This window comes from Phaethon aethereus (genome assembly GCF_964289735.1).
Source record: "Phaethon aethereus genome assembly, chromosome: 1".
NCBI lineage: Eukaryota > Metazoa > Chordata > Aves > Phaethontiformes > Phaethontidae > Phaethon > Phaethon aethereus.
The window spans coordinates 121,143,983-121,165,949 of NC_138575.1; the positions used below are offsets into that span (position 1 = coordinate 121,143,983).

General features: G+C 39.3%; 1 protein-coding gene across 1 annotated transcript in view; it reads right to left on the reverse strand.

Moving 5' to 3' along the window:
• The window catches only part of DSCAM (DS cell adhesion molecule), a 491,161-nt gene that overhangs the window by 190,474 nt on the left and 278,720 nt on the right, over window positions 1-21,967 (reverse strand). Inside the window, exon 4 of the mRNA XM_082014240.1 lies at window positions 2,584-2,730. Within this exon, the coding sequence (XP_081870366.1) occupies window positions 2,584-2,730 (147 nt within the window). The remainder of the gene's footprint in view (window positions 1-2,583; window positions 2,731-21,967) is intronic.

A 21,967-nucleotide genomic window follows, 5' to 3' on the forward strand; every position in this document is an offset into this window, starting at 1 on the left:
GAGGGTGGGGATTAAAAAAGATTTTGTGAGCTAGGATTCATGGCTGGAAAAAAATACTTTTTTTAAAGAACACTATAGTGGGTATTAGAGGACTATTCTTTAGCATATTAATGGCCTTGGTTTTGATTTTATTCAGAAAGGCCACACGATTTCAAGGAGATGTTCTTACTCCAAATGAAATTTGGAATTTGCTTGGATCATAAGCATACTAATTATTCATATTTGTATTTGCTATTATATGCACATTTCTCACTCTTTCAAATAATAATGAAGCTTAACTTGATTAAAAATGTGGCCCAGAGACTATGATCAATATCCACCACAAAATATTTTATCCACACATAAGCAAAGAATATTTATGGCTGTAAAATGGAGGCAAAAAGGTAGGTCCCATGCAAAACCATGTTCATGGATTCTCTGATCTCAGTTCTTAAAGGACTCACTATTTTCAAACATAAATTTCAGTAAAGAAAAAGGAAAACCTGTTAGAGAGCTATTAACAGACAAACTGTACCCATAATTGCCGCACTTGTTCAGTAGAGTAACAGGACTGGAAGTCAGAGCCCACTATAGCTCTAATAGAGCATAATTAACCCCAATGAATTAAAAAAGCCAGCTACTGCACACAGGTGAAATTTCCGGGTTTGATTTGGTCTGTGGAGGAGAACAGAAAAGGGAACTCCAGACAGAGCACATCTTTTAGATGCTTGTCCTGAATTACAAACAAGACAGAGCTTTCATTTTCCCCCTTTCGTTCAGTGAAATAACTGGAAATTTTCCTGTGGTAACCAAGATACAAGCCTGGTTTTATTTATGTTACCACTAGCTCAGCCTTAGCATGACTTCATACGGAAGCAGACCATATTATGGAGCCAGCTAGAAGGATAGGACCGTACCTATCCTTGTAAGACCAAAGCAGGCAGATTATTGTGCAGGAAAACTACTTCATCTGGCTGGGAAAAGCAGAGGCAAGAGTTTTACCCACAGGGGACATATCAAAGGAAAAGAGTCCTGGATCTGACTGATAAGTGATTCTAACCTGAACAATCACAATATCTTTTTTTTATCATTAGAATATTTAAGTACTGACTTGTGTGTTCAGAAGGCTCCCGAATCTTCCAGCAATGACCGTTTTGGAGGAGGGCAGGAAATATGTTACCAATGCAAATCCTTGTGCCCACCTCTGTCTCCCTTAAGGCTCTCAAACAGAGGGTGGAGAGCTGAGACCTAATCCCTAGCATTTTTTTCCTGACAAAAAGACCAAGAGGCAAGAGGACAAGGTCAAAAGGAGAATGACCTCACTGACTATTAGACTGTGAAGGTCACCATACCCTGACTGATTTTTAGGGCAACTTAGTAACGGCGAAAAGGAGAAGAAGCTCTGTGGAGCTTTCGGTGGGAGGGTGGGCATGTCTTCTGCACGGCAAGGATGCAGGGAGAAAGAAGAGAGAGTCCGGGATACAGTCTCAGCTAACTCTGCAGGTGTGGGAACACAGTCTGAGATTTGCTTACATGCAAACACAGGCTGCAGTGACAGGCACCCAGCAAATGGGGGAGCGGAAGGGGAGATGGGCAAGAACTAGTCCTATAGAGAGATGTTTGAGAGCAAGTCCCAAACGCAGGCCTGGGGTTTACTCCTCCTCTCACCTCACACACAACCGGTACCTCCTCTCACTGAGACAACATGAGGAGAAGGTGAGATTGGAACAGCACTGTACTGACAGCCCTAAGTGCTTGGTGTGTGTATGTAGAACCCAACAGCCCATCACACACACAACAATCAGGAGATGATTTTCAATTTTAAGGAAAAGTCACAATACCCCATCTACCTTCTCATTTTCCTACCTGCTGCACAAGGCTATTAGCCTGATACTCAGCTCTGCCCATGGAGCAGAGCTGACCCTCTTGTCTACCTGCAGCACCCTGGGTGGCCTGGGACAGGTAACGTACCCCTTCTGGCTGGAGATCCCTTCTGGAAGCAGGGGAACACACTGCTTTCCCCAGGGGAGGAGTGTGATGAATGAAAAGGAAGGCTGAAAAGTACCTCAGCTAGCTTGAGACTGCTGTCGTGGAAACATCTACAGCTGAGCTAAATGTCCTGAGCTCCTGCCATGGTTAACAGAGAGAAATAGGCACCATGAGGCAATTGATCTCACCCCAAAGTGGGCAGCTGAAGTTGGTCAGATATACACTACCCCTAAAAGCATTCCTCTCCTTTGGTTACAAAGAGAAGCTAAGGCGACCAGACACTTTCACTGGGCATGTCTACTTTTAATCGAATTAATCCCATCCACAGCCCTTTTATAAAGTACTCTAAACCTACTAAAAAACACTGTACTAAATGCCAGTGCACCCTACAAACTCTCTGGAAATACCTAATAGGAGGTGAAAAACAGGAAAAATTATTTTAAAATGGGATATTTTGTTTTGCATCAGCAGCTCACGGCTGACCACTTTTACCTTCCATTTGATAGATGACTTGGTTGTTAGCCCATACAGGCACAAGAACCTGCCTTGCCAGTTTAAGCACACTAGAGAGAGGCATATACAATACTTAATTTAACATGATATATAAAGGAGCACCTGATACAAAAAGTCTTGCACTGTTGCTTTGTCGTGTTTCTCCAGTGTATCTGTGCCTTGTGATACATCGGTAGTTGTACAGTCCATCTTCATTCTGTACATCTAAAATATACAAGGCTCCCGTGGATGTGATGAGAAATCTAGGTCCTGAAAGACACAAGAAATCGCAGTGTTTAAAATATCTGCAGGTTGTTCCCGTGTTCTGCTTGCTTACGCTGGGGGTTGGATGACTCAGCCTGGGGGGTCTTGAAGTCCAGAGTCTAGAAGCTGCCAATTATAAGTTTGTTAAGTACTCACTGCAAATGCATATAAAGATATCAACTCATGTGCACTTCTTTTAAAAGGGGTAGGGATCTGTAAGGAAAATGTGAGGAATGAAGGAAAGAAATGTGCAATGGTCTATATCACAGTCAATATCCAAGAGGCATCTGAAATATAATACAGGGTAAAGAACCAATGCAGTATTTAATCTGGTTTAATTCGATATTGTAGAGTGATATGACGGCAATTCACCAGCAGAGCTGTACATGGCAGAACGACGACCTGGGACGACGTACATAATAAAACAGTATTAGCCTAGATGGCATTTGTTGCCCATGTATACCAGAAAATTGAGGAAAAAAAGATCATAAAAAGTTAAACTAAAGAAATCAGTGAAAGCAAGAGAAACTCACAAAAAGAGGTAGTTTTTACCCCAAGAAAATGGAACATCTTTGCTAAAGGATTCCGGCCACGCACTGCACAGCCCTGCTCCACAGCCTGCTTCAGGTGTGATGGGAACACAAGGACAGCAAAACCAGCCCTGCTGATGGTGCCTACACCACTGACCCAGCGAAGTTCTACACACCTGCACTAGCTGCAAGTTAGCACGACTGTCAGGAACAGTCCCACCCCACCCTGTCCATGTTTCCCATGGGTTAATGCACTCCAGGACTCAGCAGGATGGGCTGAGCTCTCTGCAGCTCAATACTTCCATGGCCAGGCTACTGGCAGAAGGTGAGTTAATGTATTACCTGATCAGCTGCACAGTTTTTTTTTTAATTAATATTGCAGTCCGTGATTAGAGAAGCACAATGTAAGCAGGCAGGCAGAGTCTGTGTCTAAAAGAAGGGTTTATTTAAACAGCACAGGACATGTAATGTAATATCCAAAGGATTTTATTTTTATTTTTTAATTCTACACAGAAAGATTTATTTCAGGAAGAAAATTAAGTCTAGCAAAGTGACTGCCGCCTAAAACTGAACAAGACTGACATCTTCATGGTCAGCATTTCTCCCAGTGTTCACTCAAATTTAAAATAACAGTTGAAATTCTCTTCAAATATGTATTTTTTATTATTAACTCTAGAATATGTGGAAAACATCATGGTACGTATGTACACATGTGCAGTTTTGGTCATTTGACACCTGCACAGACACCTGTGTTCTGTTGTAAATGCATGTTCTAAAAGAAAGGACACAGAAAAGCTAACATCTACACGGTACGTGTTTACTCTAAAGCTTTTCCCAATAAATGGAAGTAATAGGGTTAGAATGCACGGCAAACTTGGGCCTCATCTGGCCACTGCAGTCTAAGCTATGTATGCTTTTCTAAAACTTTTATACCGGAGAAAATGTTAATAGCTTTTCTTTTTTATGACTGCTATTTTTTTCTCTAGTAGCTGGTAGCTCTTACAATATACATACCTGTACCTACGTATTATAAAATATACCTGGGTCCCAAATTAGGGGAGAGAATACATAAAGATGAAACCCATTATGAACTAATATTCAGTAATAAGCAGTAAGAAATATTTCCTTTTCTTCATAGCTCTATTTGAGCAATGACTTTTTAATAATTAAGTGTAGTCAGAACACTTGCTCACTAATGCATCAGTGGGAAAGCAATCCAGCAGAGAAAAGACAGAAAGGAAATGGTATCATTACAGAGGGCAATCTCCTTTAAACCACAATCTAAAAGAAATGGGGAAAAAAATTAACAACCATTTAATGTCACAGGACAGGACTGACCCTTAGAGCAAAGAATATTGAATAAAGCAACATCAGCCCACCGCTCTCATCCTTGTATGCTACACTGGTGAATTGTCTTGACTGACCCTGTTCTCCTGAAAGTCAAGGCACAAGCATGAAACAGTTAAGTCACAACTTTGGAATAGCATAAACCACACTGCACATATCGCTCTGAAGTACCTTCTTTGTTCGAACAACATGTGCCATTATTAAGAAGTATATTAACAATATGCATCCCCAGAATGGAGGCATAAAAAGTGTTGAGCTACTTGTCTGCTACTGAAGGAGAAGAGCTTGGCAAGGGAAGGCGTGAAGGCGGAGGGAGGAATGGATGGCAAGAGCACTCTCCTCAGCCATGAGCAACAATATATTCCAGCCTCAGGGGGTTTACAGGCTAGGGAGGTTCCTTCTTATAGAGGAGCCATATTGACTTCATATGCTTCCGAAAATTTAATGGCTTGCATACAGAAAGCTTGTGTTTCCACACAAATTACTTATAAAAAAATGTACTGTTGAGTGTAGTAGGAAAAGCACCTGAATAAGTAATATTTCAGATTCACAGCCAAGTGTCTGAAATACGGCATTGAAAAGGTTATATGAAAAAAGCAAAGCTAGCGTGCATCTTATATTTTTAATATGTTAGTTGTAATGTTTGGAGGAAATTATCTAGGCAGTTAATAAGTTAAACCAATAAAATATGTTTTACCTAGCTTTTCAATTACTAATAAGTTATTTATTTGCTAGTCACAAAATAGCTTAGGTTGACCAAACATGCTAATAAGGTTTTCTACAAATACTGGGCAGCTGACAGCCACTTACTAGCAACCAGAGAGCATAGTCTGCAAGCGTGCAGGCAACCATCCGGTGAACCCCCTTGACAATAACAGGATTGTTCTTTATCTGCTGCCAGTCATACAGCCCAGCTCCAAAGCCACAGCAAGGGGAATCCTACCACTTTTTAGGGAGGCAGGTTCATACCGATTCGCGGAGAGGAAGTACTTCCTGCTGGTCAGAGAATACTCTTTTTGTTGTTGTTGATTCTCATGCTCTAACTCCTAGTTGTAGTGTCATGTTCCGTGCGGAGTATTTCTTCCTTTTCCTTTCACAGTCCCCAATTACTCAGACATAAACACTTGTCCCATTCCTCCCTATCTCCTCATCGTGTAGGTACTCAAACCTGTAGCCTTTAGCAAAGTTTACCTTTACCCCTAATTCTAGGTTAGAAGGATATTTAGAATTTTGGTGTGAAAACTAGGGTCTGTTTGACTCCTGTGTCACAGGCAGATTTTGCACTATTGAAATATTCGTAAAGGAAATCTACCTCTGTCAAGAAATATGTTATAAGGACTACAGGTAATTAAAGCACAGTTGTGTCCCTTAGCCTGTAGGCAGCATAAAATGACAGCTTCAGGAGATGGGCATCACATTTAAGGACTTGGGGTTAACGATGGGTATGCAGCAAAGGCAATCTCTTCTGGTTTCTGTCTCCAGCTGTGTGAGCGTTAACCAGCTCTGTATTTCAGACAGCACAGCCAGTTCGGATGCGAGCTTGCCCACAGCAACGCCAGCTGGCTGGCAGGACTTCCAGGCTGCTGAACCAGCGCTGCGTACACCACGCAGACGTGTCCCCTGCAGCCCAGTCCAGACTTAGGTCAGACTTTTCAAGCTGGGATGTAACTCCATTACCAAACTGTGCCGGGGTAGACGTCAGTGGAGAGGTTGCTCAGCTGTTATCATATCACAGGACCAGGAACACAGAAAAAGGTGCTAGTGGGATGGTTGTGACCATTTTGGTCCCTCCAGTAAATCTGCACACGCTGTGCATTTGTGTCAAGCGAGTGGAACCTAAGCAGCTGAGAGGCAGAAGTGTACGGTGGCTTCGTGTAGCTTTCTTTTTCTGGGATCCAGTTTCACCTTTGCTAAATATACACAATTCCATTTCTACAGAGTCACGCTGTTGGAGACTACTAGTATGCACAAGTTTAAGATCATACAAACGTGTCCAAAGTTTAAAAATTAATTCCTTTCTCTTTGCTTTTCTAAAGCTCTCACTATTTTCAGATCCTCTGCGCAATTTTGAGATATGGGCTACATATACGATCATCAATAATTAAATTTGTCTCTCTTAGGACAAGCATGAAGCAACTGTCACAGAAATTAAGTTAGAAGGTCAAATTCAGAGCTTCCCTTAATACCGACAAAAGCTCACTTCCTCAGTATTTCTACCTTGTACACTTTACTGCCGCTCATACTCGTGCCGGAATTGAAACTAGGCAAATATGTGGAGTGACTACTGACTAGGGTATGTACAGTGTTGTGGGCTATTTCCAGACCCCATAGTACTGACTTGCATTTGCAGGTGAAGCTTTCCCTCCTCAGTCCCAGCACCAAGTTTCCTCAGGTGCGGCTGTACATCTGGGTCAATGAGAGTGGATTCCCTCATTAAAAGGCTGCCACTTAATAGAGGAGGTCTGTGAAAGCTGTGCAGAGCCAAGAAATTGTTCAGTGTTATCTTGCTATATTTTCTAGAGAAGTTACGAACATAGTTGAGCTACCTAACACTGCTTAGATCATCTTCCTGTTGGAAGTTACTCAGGCAATCGTATAACAAAACCTTCACTTAAAGCATTAGCTAGAGATTTTTGCCTTACGCTCTTTAAAGATAACTAAAAGTAAACAGTTATTGCCACACATCAGATGTTATCCCACAGTATACAGTTCTCACCAACACACATTGTGTATAATTGCAGGGCTAAAGTTTTTCCTTCTCCTCTCTTCTTAATATATTTTGCATACTTATGTAATGCTTTAATAACCAACCCCTCCTTCTACTGTAAAAACGCAAGACAGAAAAGATGACAGAAAAATAAAAGGGGAAATGCATGCAATTTCTGTCAGCCTCTAAATGGAGAGCGTTTTCATTAAAACCGACAGGCTGCCAGCTGTGACAAAGCCAAAGTGTTGAGTGTTCTGCCTTCTGTACTTCAAAAAGTGTTTAGAAATGCACCAGGATGGGGATCGACAAGCTTTTATTGCCCTGTTGATCTAGGGGAGTGCTTTCTTCTTGAGGCACGTTTAATTTAATCGCTTTTGCTTTGCTGTAACAAAGTCTAATTTTTTTGACTCACCTACTTAATATGCCAAGTAAGGATTTTTTTAATGGAACATCCTTTCAGATAAACTGAAGCTTTTTGTTTGTTTGGCTGTTAGCAGGCTTCAAGGGAGGAAGGCAGAGAAGCCTCCTTCACAACAATTAAAAAGAACACTGTCAAAACATAGCTCATAATTCCCATTTATTATTCCTCCTCAGTAGTGTTTGTATTAATGCCTTGAAAACTTGATTATATAATTTCAGCATCTCATTTTCAGAGACATTGAAAGCTTACGTCTCTTTTGGCTTTCAATGCTTGGTGCCTTTGAAAACCTGGCCCAATATCTAGAGTATGTCTTTCATTCAAAGGCTTCAAAGGTGATTAGGAACTCTTAGAACCTTTTGCCTTGGTGAGACGAGCAAGCATGGTAACATATTACTGTTTAAAATTTAAATGTTTTACAGAGAAACTTACTGAGATATGTGATCGATGTACACAAGTCAGTGGAAAAACAGGGAGTGGAACCCATAATTCTTTCTCCAACATCCTATCTGTCATTAATACATAACTTTGCCTCACTGCACTAGTGAAAAAAAAATATAGATCCAAGGACTAGAAAGACCATTAGAGTCATTTATTCTCACCTTTCATGCTTCACCCATTAACTCCCGCATGAAGTCCATATCTGGAAGTTAAGCTATAGCTTTTTTTAAAAGACATTAGTCATGATTAAAGATTTCTTGTAAGCGGAGAGCATGCAATACCCCTGGGTAAGTTATTCCAATGGTTAATTATTCTCACTTTTGAAAATTATTGTATTGTTTGTGGTCTATCTGGCTTTGACCTCAGCTACTGGATCCTAATGTGCCTTCATTAAAGATTTCCTCTGCAGTCAGAAATCTTCTGCCTATTTAAGTACTTACAGAACATGAGGAAATTACCTCTTAAACCATCTTTCTCCTTAATTAGTTATACAGATTGAACTTCCTAAATCATTTACTGTGAATTATTAATCTCTCAAAATATTCCTGTAGTTTTTGCCCAACACCTTAACAACTTTTTGAAGTTCTTTTCCAAGTTTGGATCATGCATGTAAGTTGAGTAATGGTTCTGATAACAGTGAATGCAGAATGTCCTCGCTCTCCTCTATACAAATTTTCCTTCCACTTATGCATCCAGGAATTACAGTAGTCCTCTTATCAGTGATAACTTGCTTCACTTATTCATTGAAAATGGTGAGCTCCTTTTCAGAGTCATGGACTTAGAGAATAGATTTCCCCCATTCTGTAGATACAACGTGTTGCCTGTCTGTAAACCTACATGTTCAAATCACACAATCCAATCTCCTCCGCAACTCATCAAGCCTTATCATCATTTGCCATTACATGAACAGTTTGCATACTTTATCAACATGCCTTTCCTTAGCTAAATTCACTCATTAATTGAAAGTTTAAATTTCTGTTTTCATCTGAGATATTACCAAACCACTTAATTTGAAGATACATATTTCAAAGTAGTAAGACCCTGAAGAGAACAAACAGGGCAGAGGCGGGGGGAACTGGGTTGTACCTAGGCTTGACCAGCCTGAACTAAGGGCCCCAAATCCCATGGTATTTAGAAACTCACCTCTCATTTTACTATCTATCTGCTGACTAGTGCCCTAAATAACCTAGTGACTTCATTAAAGTTGAGCTGCATTAGCAAATCATGTGTTCATTTCTCTAAGTGAGGTCACATTAACAGTTATGAAATTGCTCTTATGTAAGATTTTTAATGCTTTCCATTAGACAGTATAATATCAGAGATTAAAATAAAATTTTACAGGTTTGAGTAATAAGTTAAAATAATTCTGTTTAGGTTTGCTATGTGAAATTGTTCTCATGTATAATTCATAAGAAAATGTGAACACTTTCCTGTTGAATTAGTGCATAATATTCTTGTAAGAAAATGAGAATATTTTAAAACTGTAACATTAATTATTCTTTTATCATGCCTTCTCCCCCAGCATGCTGGTAGTCTTTAAATAGGGGTAATGTTATCCTCAGGATGGTTTAAAAAATCATATTTAATTTTTACTTTGTTGGAAACACATCTAACGGCATTATGTTACTGCAGTCTAAATTGGGTTGATAGAAATTAAGAGAACAGATGGCTGTTCTAATCGTGTGCCAAATGATAATATAGAACAAATAAACTTTTATCAGCTGTACTTGTCACCTCTGTTGGATAGAATTGCTTCTGCTAAGCAAGTTTCTCGCATGACCTGTGCATGCAAAGGGAGAAACCTCCCCACAGAGCCAAAGGAGAGAGTAACCTATAACTCAGTTTTATAGCACTGCTACAACATCATTCTCAAAGCAAAACAATCTGCTGCTCTGGGCATGGAAAATGTGCTGGAAGCAGCCATGCTTAAACTGTGCCCTGAAGCCACAGTCCTGTGAATGCTTTTGACACACAAACCAAAGATCAGATGAGGAAAGAGAGGTGTGTAGAGAAAGAAGGAGGTAAGGATTTCACTTTTCCAAGCACCACTCACATAATGTACCCAACCTACATGAGACACCTGGGGTGTTGCTCACAGTGGGTGGTGCAGACGGTCAAAACATGACTACGCGCCTCTGAGCAGCACAGCCTCCCCCCGGGGATGCAGGCAATCTCACAGGCCCTGCTAGCAGACCCTACAGAGGGTAAAACTGTTTTCTTTAGCTCCTCATATTCCCTCAGCTCTGGGGTCTATAATTTGCACCTTTGGAGTGTGTTGCCCACTGCCCCTCTCACCGTCTGGGACACAATCTGCAGCTGACTTCCAGGAGAGCAGGAGCAGGAGGGAACCCACAGCACTGTTCTACAGCCCAAGGGCAATTAACTTCCTTAATCAATTACAATGAAATTAGCCCTCCCCTGTGTTAGAACCTCCACCCTTCAGGCACATCTGTTGAAGAACCAAATATATACTTGCATCACATGGCCTGGTCTTTGTTCTGATAACTGGAGAGGCTACCATGAGCCTGACTCTTTTTCTGGGAGAAAAATTCGGTAGCAAAATTTATCAAGTGTCACTGTAGTACGATGTTACTCATGAGGAAATAAGGTCTTTGATCTTCCCATTTTTTCCTGACACAAGGAAAGAAATTCTGCAGCTGAGGAGGAACAACCCCATGCACCAGTACAGGTTAGGGGTTGACCTGCTGGAAAGCAGCTCCATGGAGAAGGACCCTGGAGTCCTGGTAGACAATAAGCTCTCCATGGGACAGCAATGTGCCCTGGTGGCCAAGAGGGTGCATTAAGAAGAGTGTGACCAGCAGGTCGAGAGAGGTTATCCTCCCCCTCTACTCTGTGCTGGTGAGGCCTCATCTGGAGTATTGTGTCCAGTTCTGGGCTCCCCAGTTCAAGAGAGACAGGGAACTTCTGGAGAGAGTCCAACGGAGGGCTACGAAGATGATTAAGGGACTGGAACGTCTCTCATAGGAGGAAAGGCTGAGAGACCTGGGGCTGTTTAGTCTGGAGAAGAGAAGGCTGAGAGGGGACCTTATCAATGTCTATAAATACCTGAAGGGTGGCTGTCAGGAGGATGGAGCCAGTCTCTTTTCAGATGTGCCCAGTGATAGGAGAAGGGGCAATGGGCATAAACTGCAGCACAGGAAGTTCCACCTCAGCATGAGGAAAAACTTCTTTCTGTGAGGGTGACGGAGCACTGGAACAGGCTGCCCAGAGGTTGTGGGGTCTCCTTTTCTGGAGACCTTCAAAAGTCGACTGGACGCGTTCCTGTGTAACCTGCCCTAAGTGATCCTGCCTTGGCAGGGAGGTTGGACCAGATGATCTTCAGAGGTCCCTTCCAACCCCCACCGCTCTGTGATTCTGTGAAATAAGCATTAAAGCCATAGGAAGTAGTCTGATGCAAAGGCGGCTGTTGTCATATTTCATCTATTGTTCCTCAAAGCTCACAGAGATGTGTCTACCATAAGACTGATCTGTCAGGTCTGAAGTTTTCTTCAGTTCCACAGCAGCCAGTTTTCCCTTTTCCTTCTGTTCTCCTGTTTGTTTGTTTGTTTGTTTTCCCAGAATTAAATTTGAGAATTTATAAAACAAGTCAGCAGCCTCACATGAGGTATGTTTCTATTTTATGTAGGCACATAATCTGTTTTGAGTTCAATAAAAAATAACTGAGGTTATCACACCACAAAGAGTTAAGGATGTTTATAAACATTTCCAATCCTATGGCCTGACATGGTTCTAGCTGTAAAATAGATGGATTCTTAAATTTGCAAAATTCATGTAAAACAGATAGCTCAAAACTAAGACAGATTTTTTTCTTACACCATCACTCTTTAAGCCTTCACCTTCTCTAACTCAGTCAAGTCCCTCCTCAGGAAACATCTATTTGGACGGCAGCTCAGTCTGAATCAGAGGACACAAGTAAATCTGTTATTGATCACCAAGTCACCTTGCCCTTCGGCTAGTGGCAGTCAGAGCTGCTCAAAGCATGGGGTGTCTAATTCAACCATCATCACCATCTCTCTAAAACACCAGGAGAGGGAAGGAGCAAGGTTATGAAATATTATCCACTTGATCCTTGAAAACAGAAAAGCTTAAAGAGGAAAACAGTTAACATAAAATTATTATTATTTTGGCACCTAAGGAGTATGAGGGATCTACCATGTCTTTCTGCATCTCTGCAAAGAAAATGGATTTAGTGAAATCTAGATACCATGGCGTTTCCTTCTCCATTCCAAAATGGTTTACCGTGTCTTATAACTTGAGATTTTGCCATAGCTAAAGGTTCCAGATTTCCCTTCATGTTTTGCATACAATATTACTATGCCAAAACAACAAACCTGCCTACTTCTTGTGTGTGGAACCACAAAGTGAATAAAATTAAAGTGAGAGAGAAAGGGAGAAAGGAACAAAGAGAAAGGGAAAAAAAAAAGAAAGAAAGAAACCAAAAAAAGCAAAAAAAAGAAAGAAAGGGGGGGAAGGAAATGAAGCTTCAATTTTGGCTTTATAAATTGAGCTGAGAGAGATTATCTGCTGAGTCAATTACAGCATTACCATAGGAACAAGGGTTGTGGTACCATGTTGGGTTCACACTCAGATAGGATGAGGTCTGAACACAATGCTCAAAAATCAAAGAGGTCCTGAAAGCTAGTGGTATTGGTATTCATGGTTTAGCTGCTTTAAATTCAACTGTAACATGAGTTCAGTTGTGTTTCTGTAATCACAGAACAAGGAAAGATATATGACTATTAGTGCTATTATATGCGCAGTGCTATCATTTTCTGAATACGTTTGGATGCTAGGATAATGGCTATTCTGAATACCAGATTGTTAGACAAATTACACAAATCAGAACACATTTTATTGCCCCCTCCATGTTTCTGAGACTGCAAAAATGTATTTCATGACAATTGTCCGTACCAATTCCACTTGTATAATGTATGCAGTATTCAAGCTTTATAAAGGAGGAATAACTATGCTCTTTTTTAAAGCATAATAGATGCAGGCATTGTATTTTTGTGTACATAGACTAGGTTATGTTAATTGTCACTACTTTATGATTGGATAGTATAAATGTGACTGATCACATAATGTTTATATTTAATTGTTCACCCTTTTAATATTTTATGAGTATATTAGGCATGAACAGCTACAGTTCACTACCCGCTGTTGTTAACTGTCAGTCCTCCAGCATATTAAATAAAACTGCCATAATCTTTAATACCACAATTTTAGGTGATTTGGGTCCTTGCACACTTTGCTGTAGAAGCTGTTTTCGTTATTTCAGCTAGAAAAAAAGCAGATAATTTTAAATCACTAGCTAGTTTTAGGGCTCTGATTAAAGAGGATTTGGCTTTGCCCATGATATATGGAGCTGTCTAGAGCATTAAAATTTCTTTTCTCAGACTTTTGCTGATGCATCTCAAATAAATAAATAGCCTGAAGTTGACCAGTGGCTTAGCACAGATAAAATTATGCTTTACTCTCTACAACATGAAGGAACATAACCCACCTTTCCCTTCTATCTGCATGTAATTTTAAACACAAGCTCGTTAAGTAAAGGGAGAACCTCCATCTCCTCTGGCCTGAACAGCAGTTGGTTTATGTTTCCATCATCAAATGTGCACCTTAATAGTTTATAGCTTGGAAATCATTGTATATGCAGAATATGTAGTGTTATAGACAATATGATCAGAATAAATCACAGCCTTGCACACACAGAATAAGAAGTGCCACCAGCAGCAGAATTATTTTGACTAACTGCAAATAATCAATATTATGCTACATTAATTAGAGCAGCTGAAGCTCTGTGGCCCCACATGTTTATCCACATTTATTCTGCAGGTAGCTGTGAAGGTAATGAAGCATCTCAACCTGAAGGAACAGTTTTGTGAGAAATTTAGAACAATACCCACTTTCTTCATGAAAAAATCAATTCAAGATTCACAAGACATATGAGTATTCAGAATTTGTATTTAAGGTATATGCAGTAACTAAAAGACAAAGCCTCATATAGTACATTCTAGTGTAGCATTTTTACCTAATGATTTATTTTGAGAATGTAAAATTAGGGAAATCTAAACAGGTTAATTTGGTTTCAGCGTAATGACTTGGGAAGGAGTTATTATCTTCCTCATTCAATTCGAAAAAGTAAACCTATGCTCTTTGGATAAAAATATTTAAAATATTCACTGCGGGAGGAAGTAGCTCTGCTAGGAATTAGAGTTAAATTAAATAATTTCCCCTTGAGACTCTTGGCCAGTCCCCTGGGGACAAAGTCTAGTGTTCAGTGAATAATTTTTAGAAGGAAGATAAAACCAATGAATTATGCATATTTCTATCTTTTTGAACAGGACAACAGTGTTAAGTCTATGGAGTCACTTTTCAACAGCTCTTTAAAAATCAAAATATTTTTTAAAATGTCCCCTACCATTAGCTGCATACTACATTTCCTCTAGAAATTTACCCTCTCTCATACACACTGATTTCCACTCCAAACATACCCAGGTATAGAATATGATGGGAACCTACTTCTGCCACTAGTTTACCCTTCCACACAACACAGGTGAGGCGCAGAGCTCCATTTCATACTTTTTGTGTTTTTAACTTCTTTCAGCTCTGATTACCACTCATACATTTACCATTTTTCAAAAATACTCTCCTAACAAGCTAGACCCATCTTTTAGGACTCGATACACATTTTCCTCGGTATAGGAACATACAGAACCTTCTCTGGGTGCCTATACAGCATAGTATCAGAACAAATAACAAAGCAGTGTTTGAAACAGAAGAGATAGAGCATTAGGATGACAGTAGTAAGAGCAGAAGTATGTAAAGATTGTTCCATACTGTATAATGAAACAAAAAAACTCCTATGCCCCTTGATCCAAATTACCCCATAAAGGAATATTAGAAAAATAGCAACTAAGTATCATACATGATAAGTCACATGTATAATCAACTTTGCGAGAAGGAAAAAAGCACACACTGATTTTAAATTGAAATAACTGCCAGCAGTTCCTGATAATCTGCAGATTGTATTGCAACAGCATACGGGGATTTAGTGTAGCGTGCATGCAGACCTCACTCTGTGGGTTACAAAGTTTTATAATTCTTACAACATTTCAATAATCAGAAACACTTTGAATGTGAGTTATATTATAATGTTGTAAGTAGATACAGTTATTACACTATTTATTTTCCATGCTTCACTAAGTTAGGCTCTTTGCTGACATCTTTGGCAAACTAACTTTTTAGCAATAAAAAGGGTTCAGTAAATATAACTTTTCAGTATGTATTAAATTTGCAGTGTGATTTATGCTGAGCATCAGCTCAAGATTATGGGGTATTTCAATCCAACTTAATTTCAAAGATATATGTGAGATAAAACTAGGAACGATGTGTAGTTCAAGACCTTCTCATAAAGATTGCTTTGATTCTGTACTATTACTTTCCTTAGACTGGCAGCACAAAGAAAAATACATAATAAGCACGATAAGCATTATACTTCTAGAATAAATGTAAGTATTTTAGTGTTTTTTATTGCTTTCCCTGAACTGCTCAGAAACCCATGACTTGGAAGCCTGTCCAGGTATCAGGAACGTTATGCAAATACGCCTAAATACATTTCTCAGGTAATTTTCAACACTTTCCTATTTTTATTTCATTGGGAAATTGAGGCACAGTAAAGCGAACCGATTTGCCTAACCTTATTTTGCATGTTTGTGGCAGGTTTGGGAATCCTGTATCGCAGTCCTGGGCTTTAAGCACAAAAGCATCCTTTCTTACTCCTCATTTTACATGCTGTGCCTGAAGGCCTGCCAGATACGTTCAACCCTTTGTGTAGGTACACGACAAGGACACAGTTTGAATATGCAAAGCTCTGTGTATGAGCTAAGTGTTACTACTATTCTGCTAGTTCAATTGCCGGAGTGTTTGCAAGCATGCTGTACCTGTTCTGTTTGCCCTGTTGCTCATTTTGTATGGAGACCTCAGAATACATTATTTTGAGAATATAGCCTTTTGCCAGACTAATGTTTCAGGCAAGCCGATGTTAAAAACATTCTTCTGCTTTTCCTGAGCTGTTCCTGTACTTAAAGATACAACTAATTCTATAAATGATGAAAAGCGTCTGTTTTGTTAACCATTACAGCTCTGTTCTAGGGCTGCATGGCACCATTTATTAAGCAACAAGAGCCACTAAAATGTGTTTTCCTGTATTTTTTAAATGACGAATGTTAAGAAAACAGAAGAAGCAAATTTGTATTCTAAATACTAGACTAGGCTGAAAGTCACACAAAGCATTTTTTCCACTTCTAAAACTTATTTTTGAAGAAGCATAGCATTAGATTTAAAAAAAAAACCAAAAAGTCAAAGCAGAGACCAGCATTGCCTGGACCCTAAGCAGTCCTCCTGAGCAGTCATTGCTTCTTTCTTTATCTCCACAGGCCATTAAAGAACATGTTGAATCACAGAGTGACCTTGCTTGTCAGCATCATATGACATTAGCACAGATGGCCTTGACCATGCTAATAGCATTTATACATGAAGATCTATATAATTGACATTTCTTCCATTCCCAGAAAATGCAGCAGCATAAAGTTGCCTAAACAGGATTGACCTGACAGAAATGCCTGCACATGTACAGCACGTTCAGTCCCTCCAAGACGTGCAGAACCTAAAGTGCACGCTTTGCACTGGTCGTCGGTGTAGTACAACTGTTGTTGCGTACACAGTGTAAGTAAACCAGACACATCCGTGACCCCTTGCACACATGTAGACGTAGAACAACAATGGCCAACTGCACACATGGAATTTGTCTTTAAAGGATCAGCATATGGGGACAAAATACACCTTTGAGTAGATGAGCGTTATGAAATCTGTGAGCCATATATGCGTGTCTCATTTAATCCATCAGAACATGGCTTAAAAGGGATTTAAAGTCATGTACCAGTGGTTTGTTGTTCTTACTTGTGCATGACAGTTGCCTGAAAAGAAATATGACTCTGTACACAGTGCTTGAAATGCATGTCTAAAAGTACTCTTTTTTGGAAAAAATCATCTAATGTAAGGATATTCACCCCATTTGCTGCAATGTACTTCTTTTTCCTGAGAACACAGTGCAGTTTTGGGGACTTGACATTTTACATGAGCATTCAAAAAACGGTAGTGTCAGTTAGATAAGAACATTTAAAAATAATTATCCCTATTTTTCAAAACCAGGCAGCAAAAAAGTAATGAAGAAAAAGCTCTGAATAAAAACTATTTTTCTTCTCATTTCTTGATATTCAACTTTAATCTGGGTATACTCTTTTATGCAGCCAATGGCTTAGGGATGTGAACAGCCATAAATGAATCTTCTAAAAAGAAAATTAATGTAACAAAATCTGACAGCTATATGGCATTTATTCTAAGCAAATTTTGCATTGGTTCAATCTCTTGAGCAACTGTTATTTGGGTCAACATTATTGCTTTCATAGTTCACAGTATTCATCTCCCAGGAGAACGCCAATTTTTCTTCACTACAGTTGTCTTAGGCAGAGCCCCAAGAGTTTGTATCACTGACCCTAGGATTTGCATTCTACACCATGTCCACAGTTGAGAGACGGTGCTTCCCTCCCTAGAGCATCTTCATTAAAAAGGTGGAACACATATGCAATCCCTGTAAATTGAGCCTTGCTGACTTTTCGTTCTTTCCAGAGCAAAGGGAGCATTGTACAAAGCAGAGTACATTGCAGAGCAAAGAACACAGATAGGAGAAAAGTTAAATAAATAATATCCAAAAGATGCAAAAGTCAATATGCCATGTTTCATTTCTTTTTCTTTCTGACAGTAGCATTGGCCCCAGAGTCTAGTAAGGAACAGTTCAATAATAACGATCTAAGGCTGGTTTTCAATAGAGACTCAACAGCTGGCAACTCTTCTGTTCAAATTGACAAAGGCACAAAGAGAGGCTTGAATAATTAATTGTAAATGGTTGGATGTGATCTGATTGTGTGACCAACCTGTTACATTGACTTGTTTTGACCTAATCTTTCAAAATGAGATATTAATGCTGAAACTCTTCTACACTTTTTTCCTATTATCCGGCTAGCTCTTCTTCTGTGGCATAGTCTGCATAGTATACCCATGAGATGATGGATGCCAAAGGAGACACCTGATTTCACAGAATCATCGAATTGTAGAATGGTTTGGGTTGGAAGGGACCTTAAAGATCATCTAGTTCCACCCCCCTGCTATGGGCAGGGACACCTTCCGCTAGACCAGGTTGTTCAAAGCCCCATCCAACCTGGTCTTTATCACTTCCAGGGATGGGGCATCCACAGCTTCTCTGGGCAACCTGTTCCAGTGCCTCACCACTCTCATAGTGAAGAATTTCTTCCTTATATCTAATCGAAATTTACCCTCTTTCAGATTAAAGCCGTTACCCCTTGTCCTATCACTTGGGTGGCTAGGAATCTGTACTGCCTGGTGTCTATAAAAATACTTTTAAATTCTACTATACAAATGCAGCCATAAAAAAATGACAGGGATGGGGAAAGAAAGTGACATTACCAAAAGTAAGAGCTATTCAGTATTTCATTTCCTCCTACCTTAAAAAAAAAAATTAACTGAAAAGCTACTCTTTCTCATTTAATTTCTAAGAGCCATTTTAGCTAAATTTTCCTAGAATAATTTCCCATTTAAATAGAAGCTACAACACCTGAACATTCAGAGGCAAGCTATGTGATTAACGCCATTTCAAACATAATCTGCACTTATTTCTTCTAGGAACGTAATATGTTAAAATGAATGACTTCAACGTAGCACCATCTTTTAGTTCAGATGTTGCTTTTTCTGCATCAGCAACCCTCAAGTACTGGTGGCAGAATAAACCATTGTTTAACCGCCATTCACCGTACTTGGGTGACAGCAATAACAGGTACCCAATATTTTCTGGCTGCTAAAGTTCATATAGATCTTTTAATATGAGAAAGAAAGATTGCTATTTCAGGCTGCCTAAGCTCTGAGAATGTGTAGGTAAATGCTGATTCTGTGTTTTGGAGTGTTTGTTATAGTTAACTGGTAAACACTTGTTACACTGTACTTTGGGAAACAGATTTTTTTAGCGATGAATAACAAATATTTTCTGTATGACCCAGGCTTCTCTATCCCCTTATTCAGACAAAATTCTCACGCGTTTTACTGTGTATGGGAAGGCTGACTGACTGAGGAGTGCATATTTTGAAGCTTGTTTGATAGCTTGTCTTCTGAACAACAAACAGTGCTTAAATGAAAGACAATATGATTGTTTAGGACAGTCCTGGTCATCTCTCTGTATTCTAGTCCCAGCTTAATGCTGCACTATAGCAGTAGTGGAATAGAACTGAAATAGTCTCCAATGCTTAATTAAAAAAAAAAATCCTGTCTCTTTTTAAAATATGACTTATGTTTAAGGCCAATACAGGCTCTTAAAGGACAATAAGTTTTGAAGAAGAAATTGGAATACACGGAAACAGAACATAGCCTTAATAAGATGATAAAATTTTAAATTACCTTAATTCTTCCTCACATTAAAATAATACTCTGTGGAGAGGCACCACCTGTTTCTTACCAGACTGTACCCTGTGGTACATAGTAGAGTTGCTGAAAGAAATATTTCCAAAACTTTTAGGAGCAATATTTGCTTAGACTATGACCTCAGTTAAATATATAAACATTAATCTTTAGTTTTATGTAAGAAAATATCCCATATATGCATGTGTGCACATGCATGTCCTTATGCAGGTGATAAATAATAGAAAGTCCCTCTCTATGATAAATTATAGATGAGATGTATAATATATGAACTAAAGTTAACAACAGGAAAAATCATTCACACACAAGAAGCTTGGGAGTGGAATTCAGTGAAGTCCCTCTAGTTGCTGGAGAGAGGTGGTGAAAAATTAAAATTCTAGCTCAGAACAATAGATCTGAAGATTTCATAACTGTGCAGCTTTCTCTGCTCTGTTTATGGAAACATTTTCTATCAAATCAACTGGAAAAAAAAGAAATATGAAAAAAGTAAATCTCACTTCACTGAAATAATGTTGAAAATTTGTCAGGATTCAGGGAAGATCTGCAACAATGATTTAAGAGCTGGAAGCCCAGTTTTACCGTGGTAGCCTTAAAAGCTGAAGACCTCAGGTTATGAAAAAGGAGCTTATAAAGAGACATGACAACAGCCTGAAGGATGAGAGGGAAGACTGTTAAATTAACAGGTCAAGACATAGCAACATGCCCTATCAGAAGGTTAAAACTAAATTGATTGAGAACAGACAGAAGATGGAAAATCTAAGCGATAGCGTATTCACAAAAAATACCGGAGTTCATGCAGAAATTACAGTGCAGATATAGGAACTCTACAGTAAATTCCAGGCAGAAACATGGACAGTAAAAACAGTTTAAAAGATTGTTTAGAAGAAAAGCAGAACTTTCATCTTTCCTGTGAGAACTTGCAGGTGTGTAGGAATTAAACAGTTTGCTGTGGCAGAATGAGAGTGAGCTACTACTGAAAGTCTGGCCCCATCGTCTCCTTTTGAGCAGCCTGGCCCCTTTACCCACGTGCCTGGAAGGCACCTGGGGAGCACACCGTTATGGGGGTCTTCCTTCAGAGGTGTCCACTTCTGCATGTGGAGCCAACTAATAATTTGAAGACACTCCACCCCTGGATTTTTCTATGCTCCCAGAGATGAAAATTAGACTGAAATTAAGAATTGAACGTGTGGGCATTCAATTGCACTCTTCATGTTCAAAGTAATTTCTGTTAAATCTGGGGAAGTTGGGAACAGGATCAGTTCTCATTAACAATGCCAGGTATGCACACTGCAATCTTGTGCCCATACTATCTGCTTCAAAAACGTCATAATCCCAAAGGGGAGGCATAAAAGTGCGACTATCTTTCTCAAGTTTACTTACAAAGGCTGACAGGAGAATACACGGTATGAACCCACCCTCCTCCACCTTGTCCGTCTTCCTTCCCCTCGGTTTTAAGAGCAGCATTATTTTTCTGTTCAATTTGAGGAGGACAAGAGCATTATTCAGGAAAACAAAGGGAAAACTGAAAGTGGAGCAGGTAACTAGCTATACGATGACCATTTTTTCTTTAAATTAGATAGATGTCCATCAATTTAAAGGGACAGAGAAATAGAGGAATAAGGATGTATTGATGATGGATGATAGACAACTCTGAGTTACCAGTGAGACATAGTCATGAAAGAACCTAATAGGATTCTAAGATTAAAAAGGTAAGGAGTTTTGGCAGACACAGGGAAGCAGTAGTACCATTGAATAAGATGCAGACAAGAGCTCATTTAAGATATCATCTGTAATCCAAGTTGATTTTGTTCACAAAGGACATCTCAAATAAGAATAAAAAATCATCTATCTAAGTGCTTAGGGAAAAAGAGAATCTATTCTTTTAGAGGGGACTTTAAAAAGTTGGCTCATTTATGCTACTAAAATAAAGGTAGCAATAAATGTGTCAATAATAATATTACAGTAAATTACAAAATAAATACATTTGGGTGTATATACCAGGGAAAGAGAGAGAATAATTATTCAATTTAAAGTGCATTACTGGAATGAGATTTAATGGCTTTGAATTATCCATTAATAAAACTTAGTCTAGACATTTGGAGAAGATTAGAAGAAGACTGGGAGAAGACGGAGAGCCTCCCAAGGAGAGCATTAGGGAAATCTACTTGTTTCAAGATGGAGCCTGAGACAGAGATGGAAGTGACTGTGTAACAAGATCTTGGAGTTCGGAAA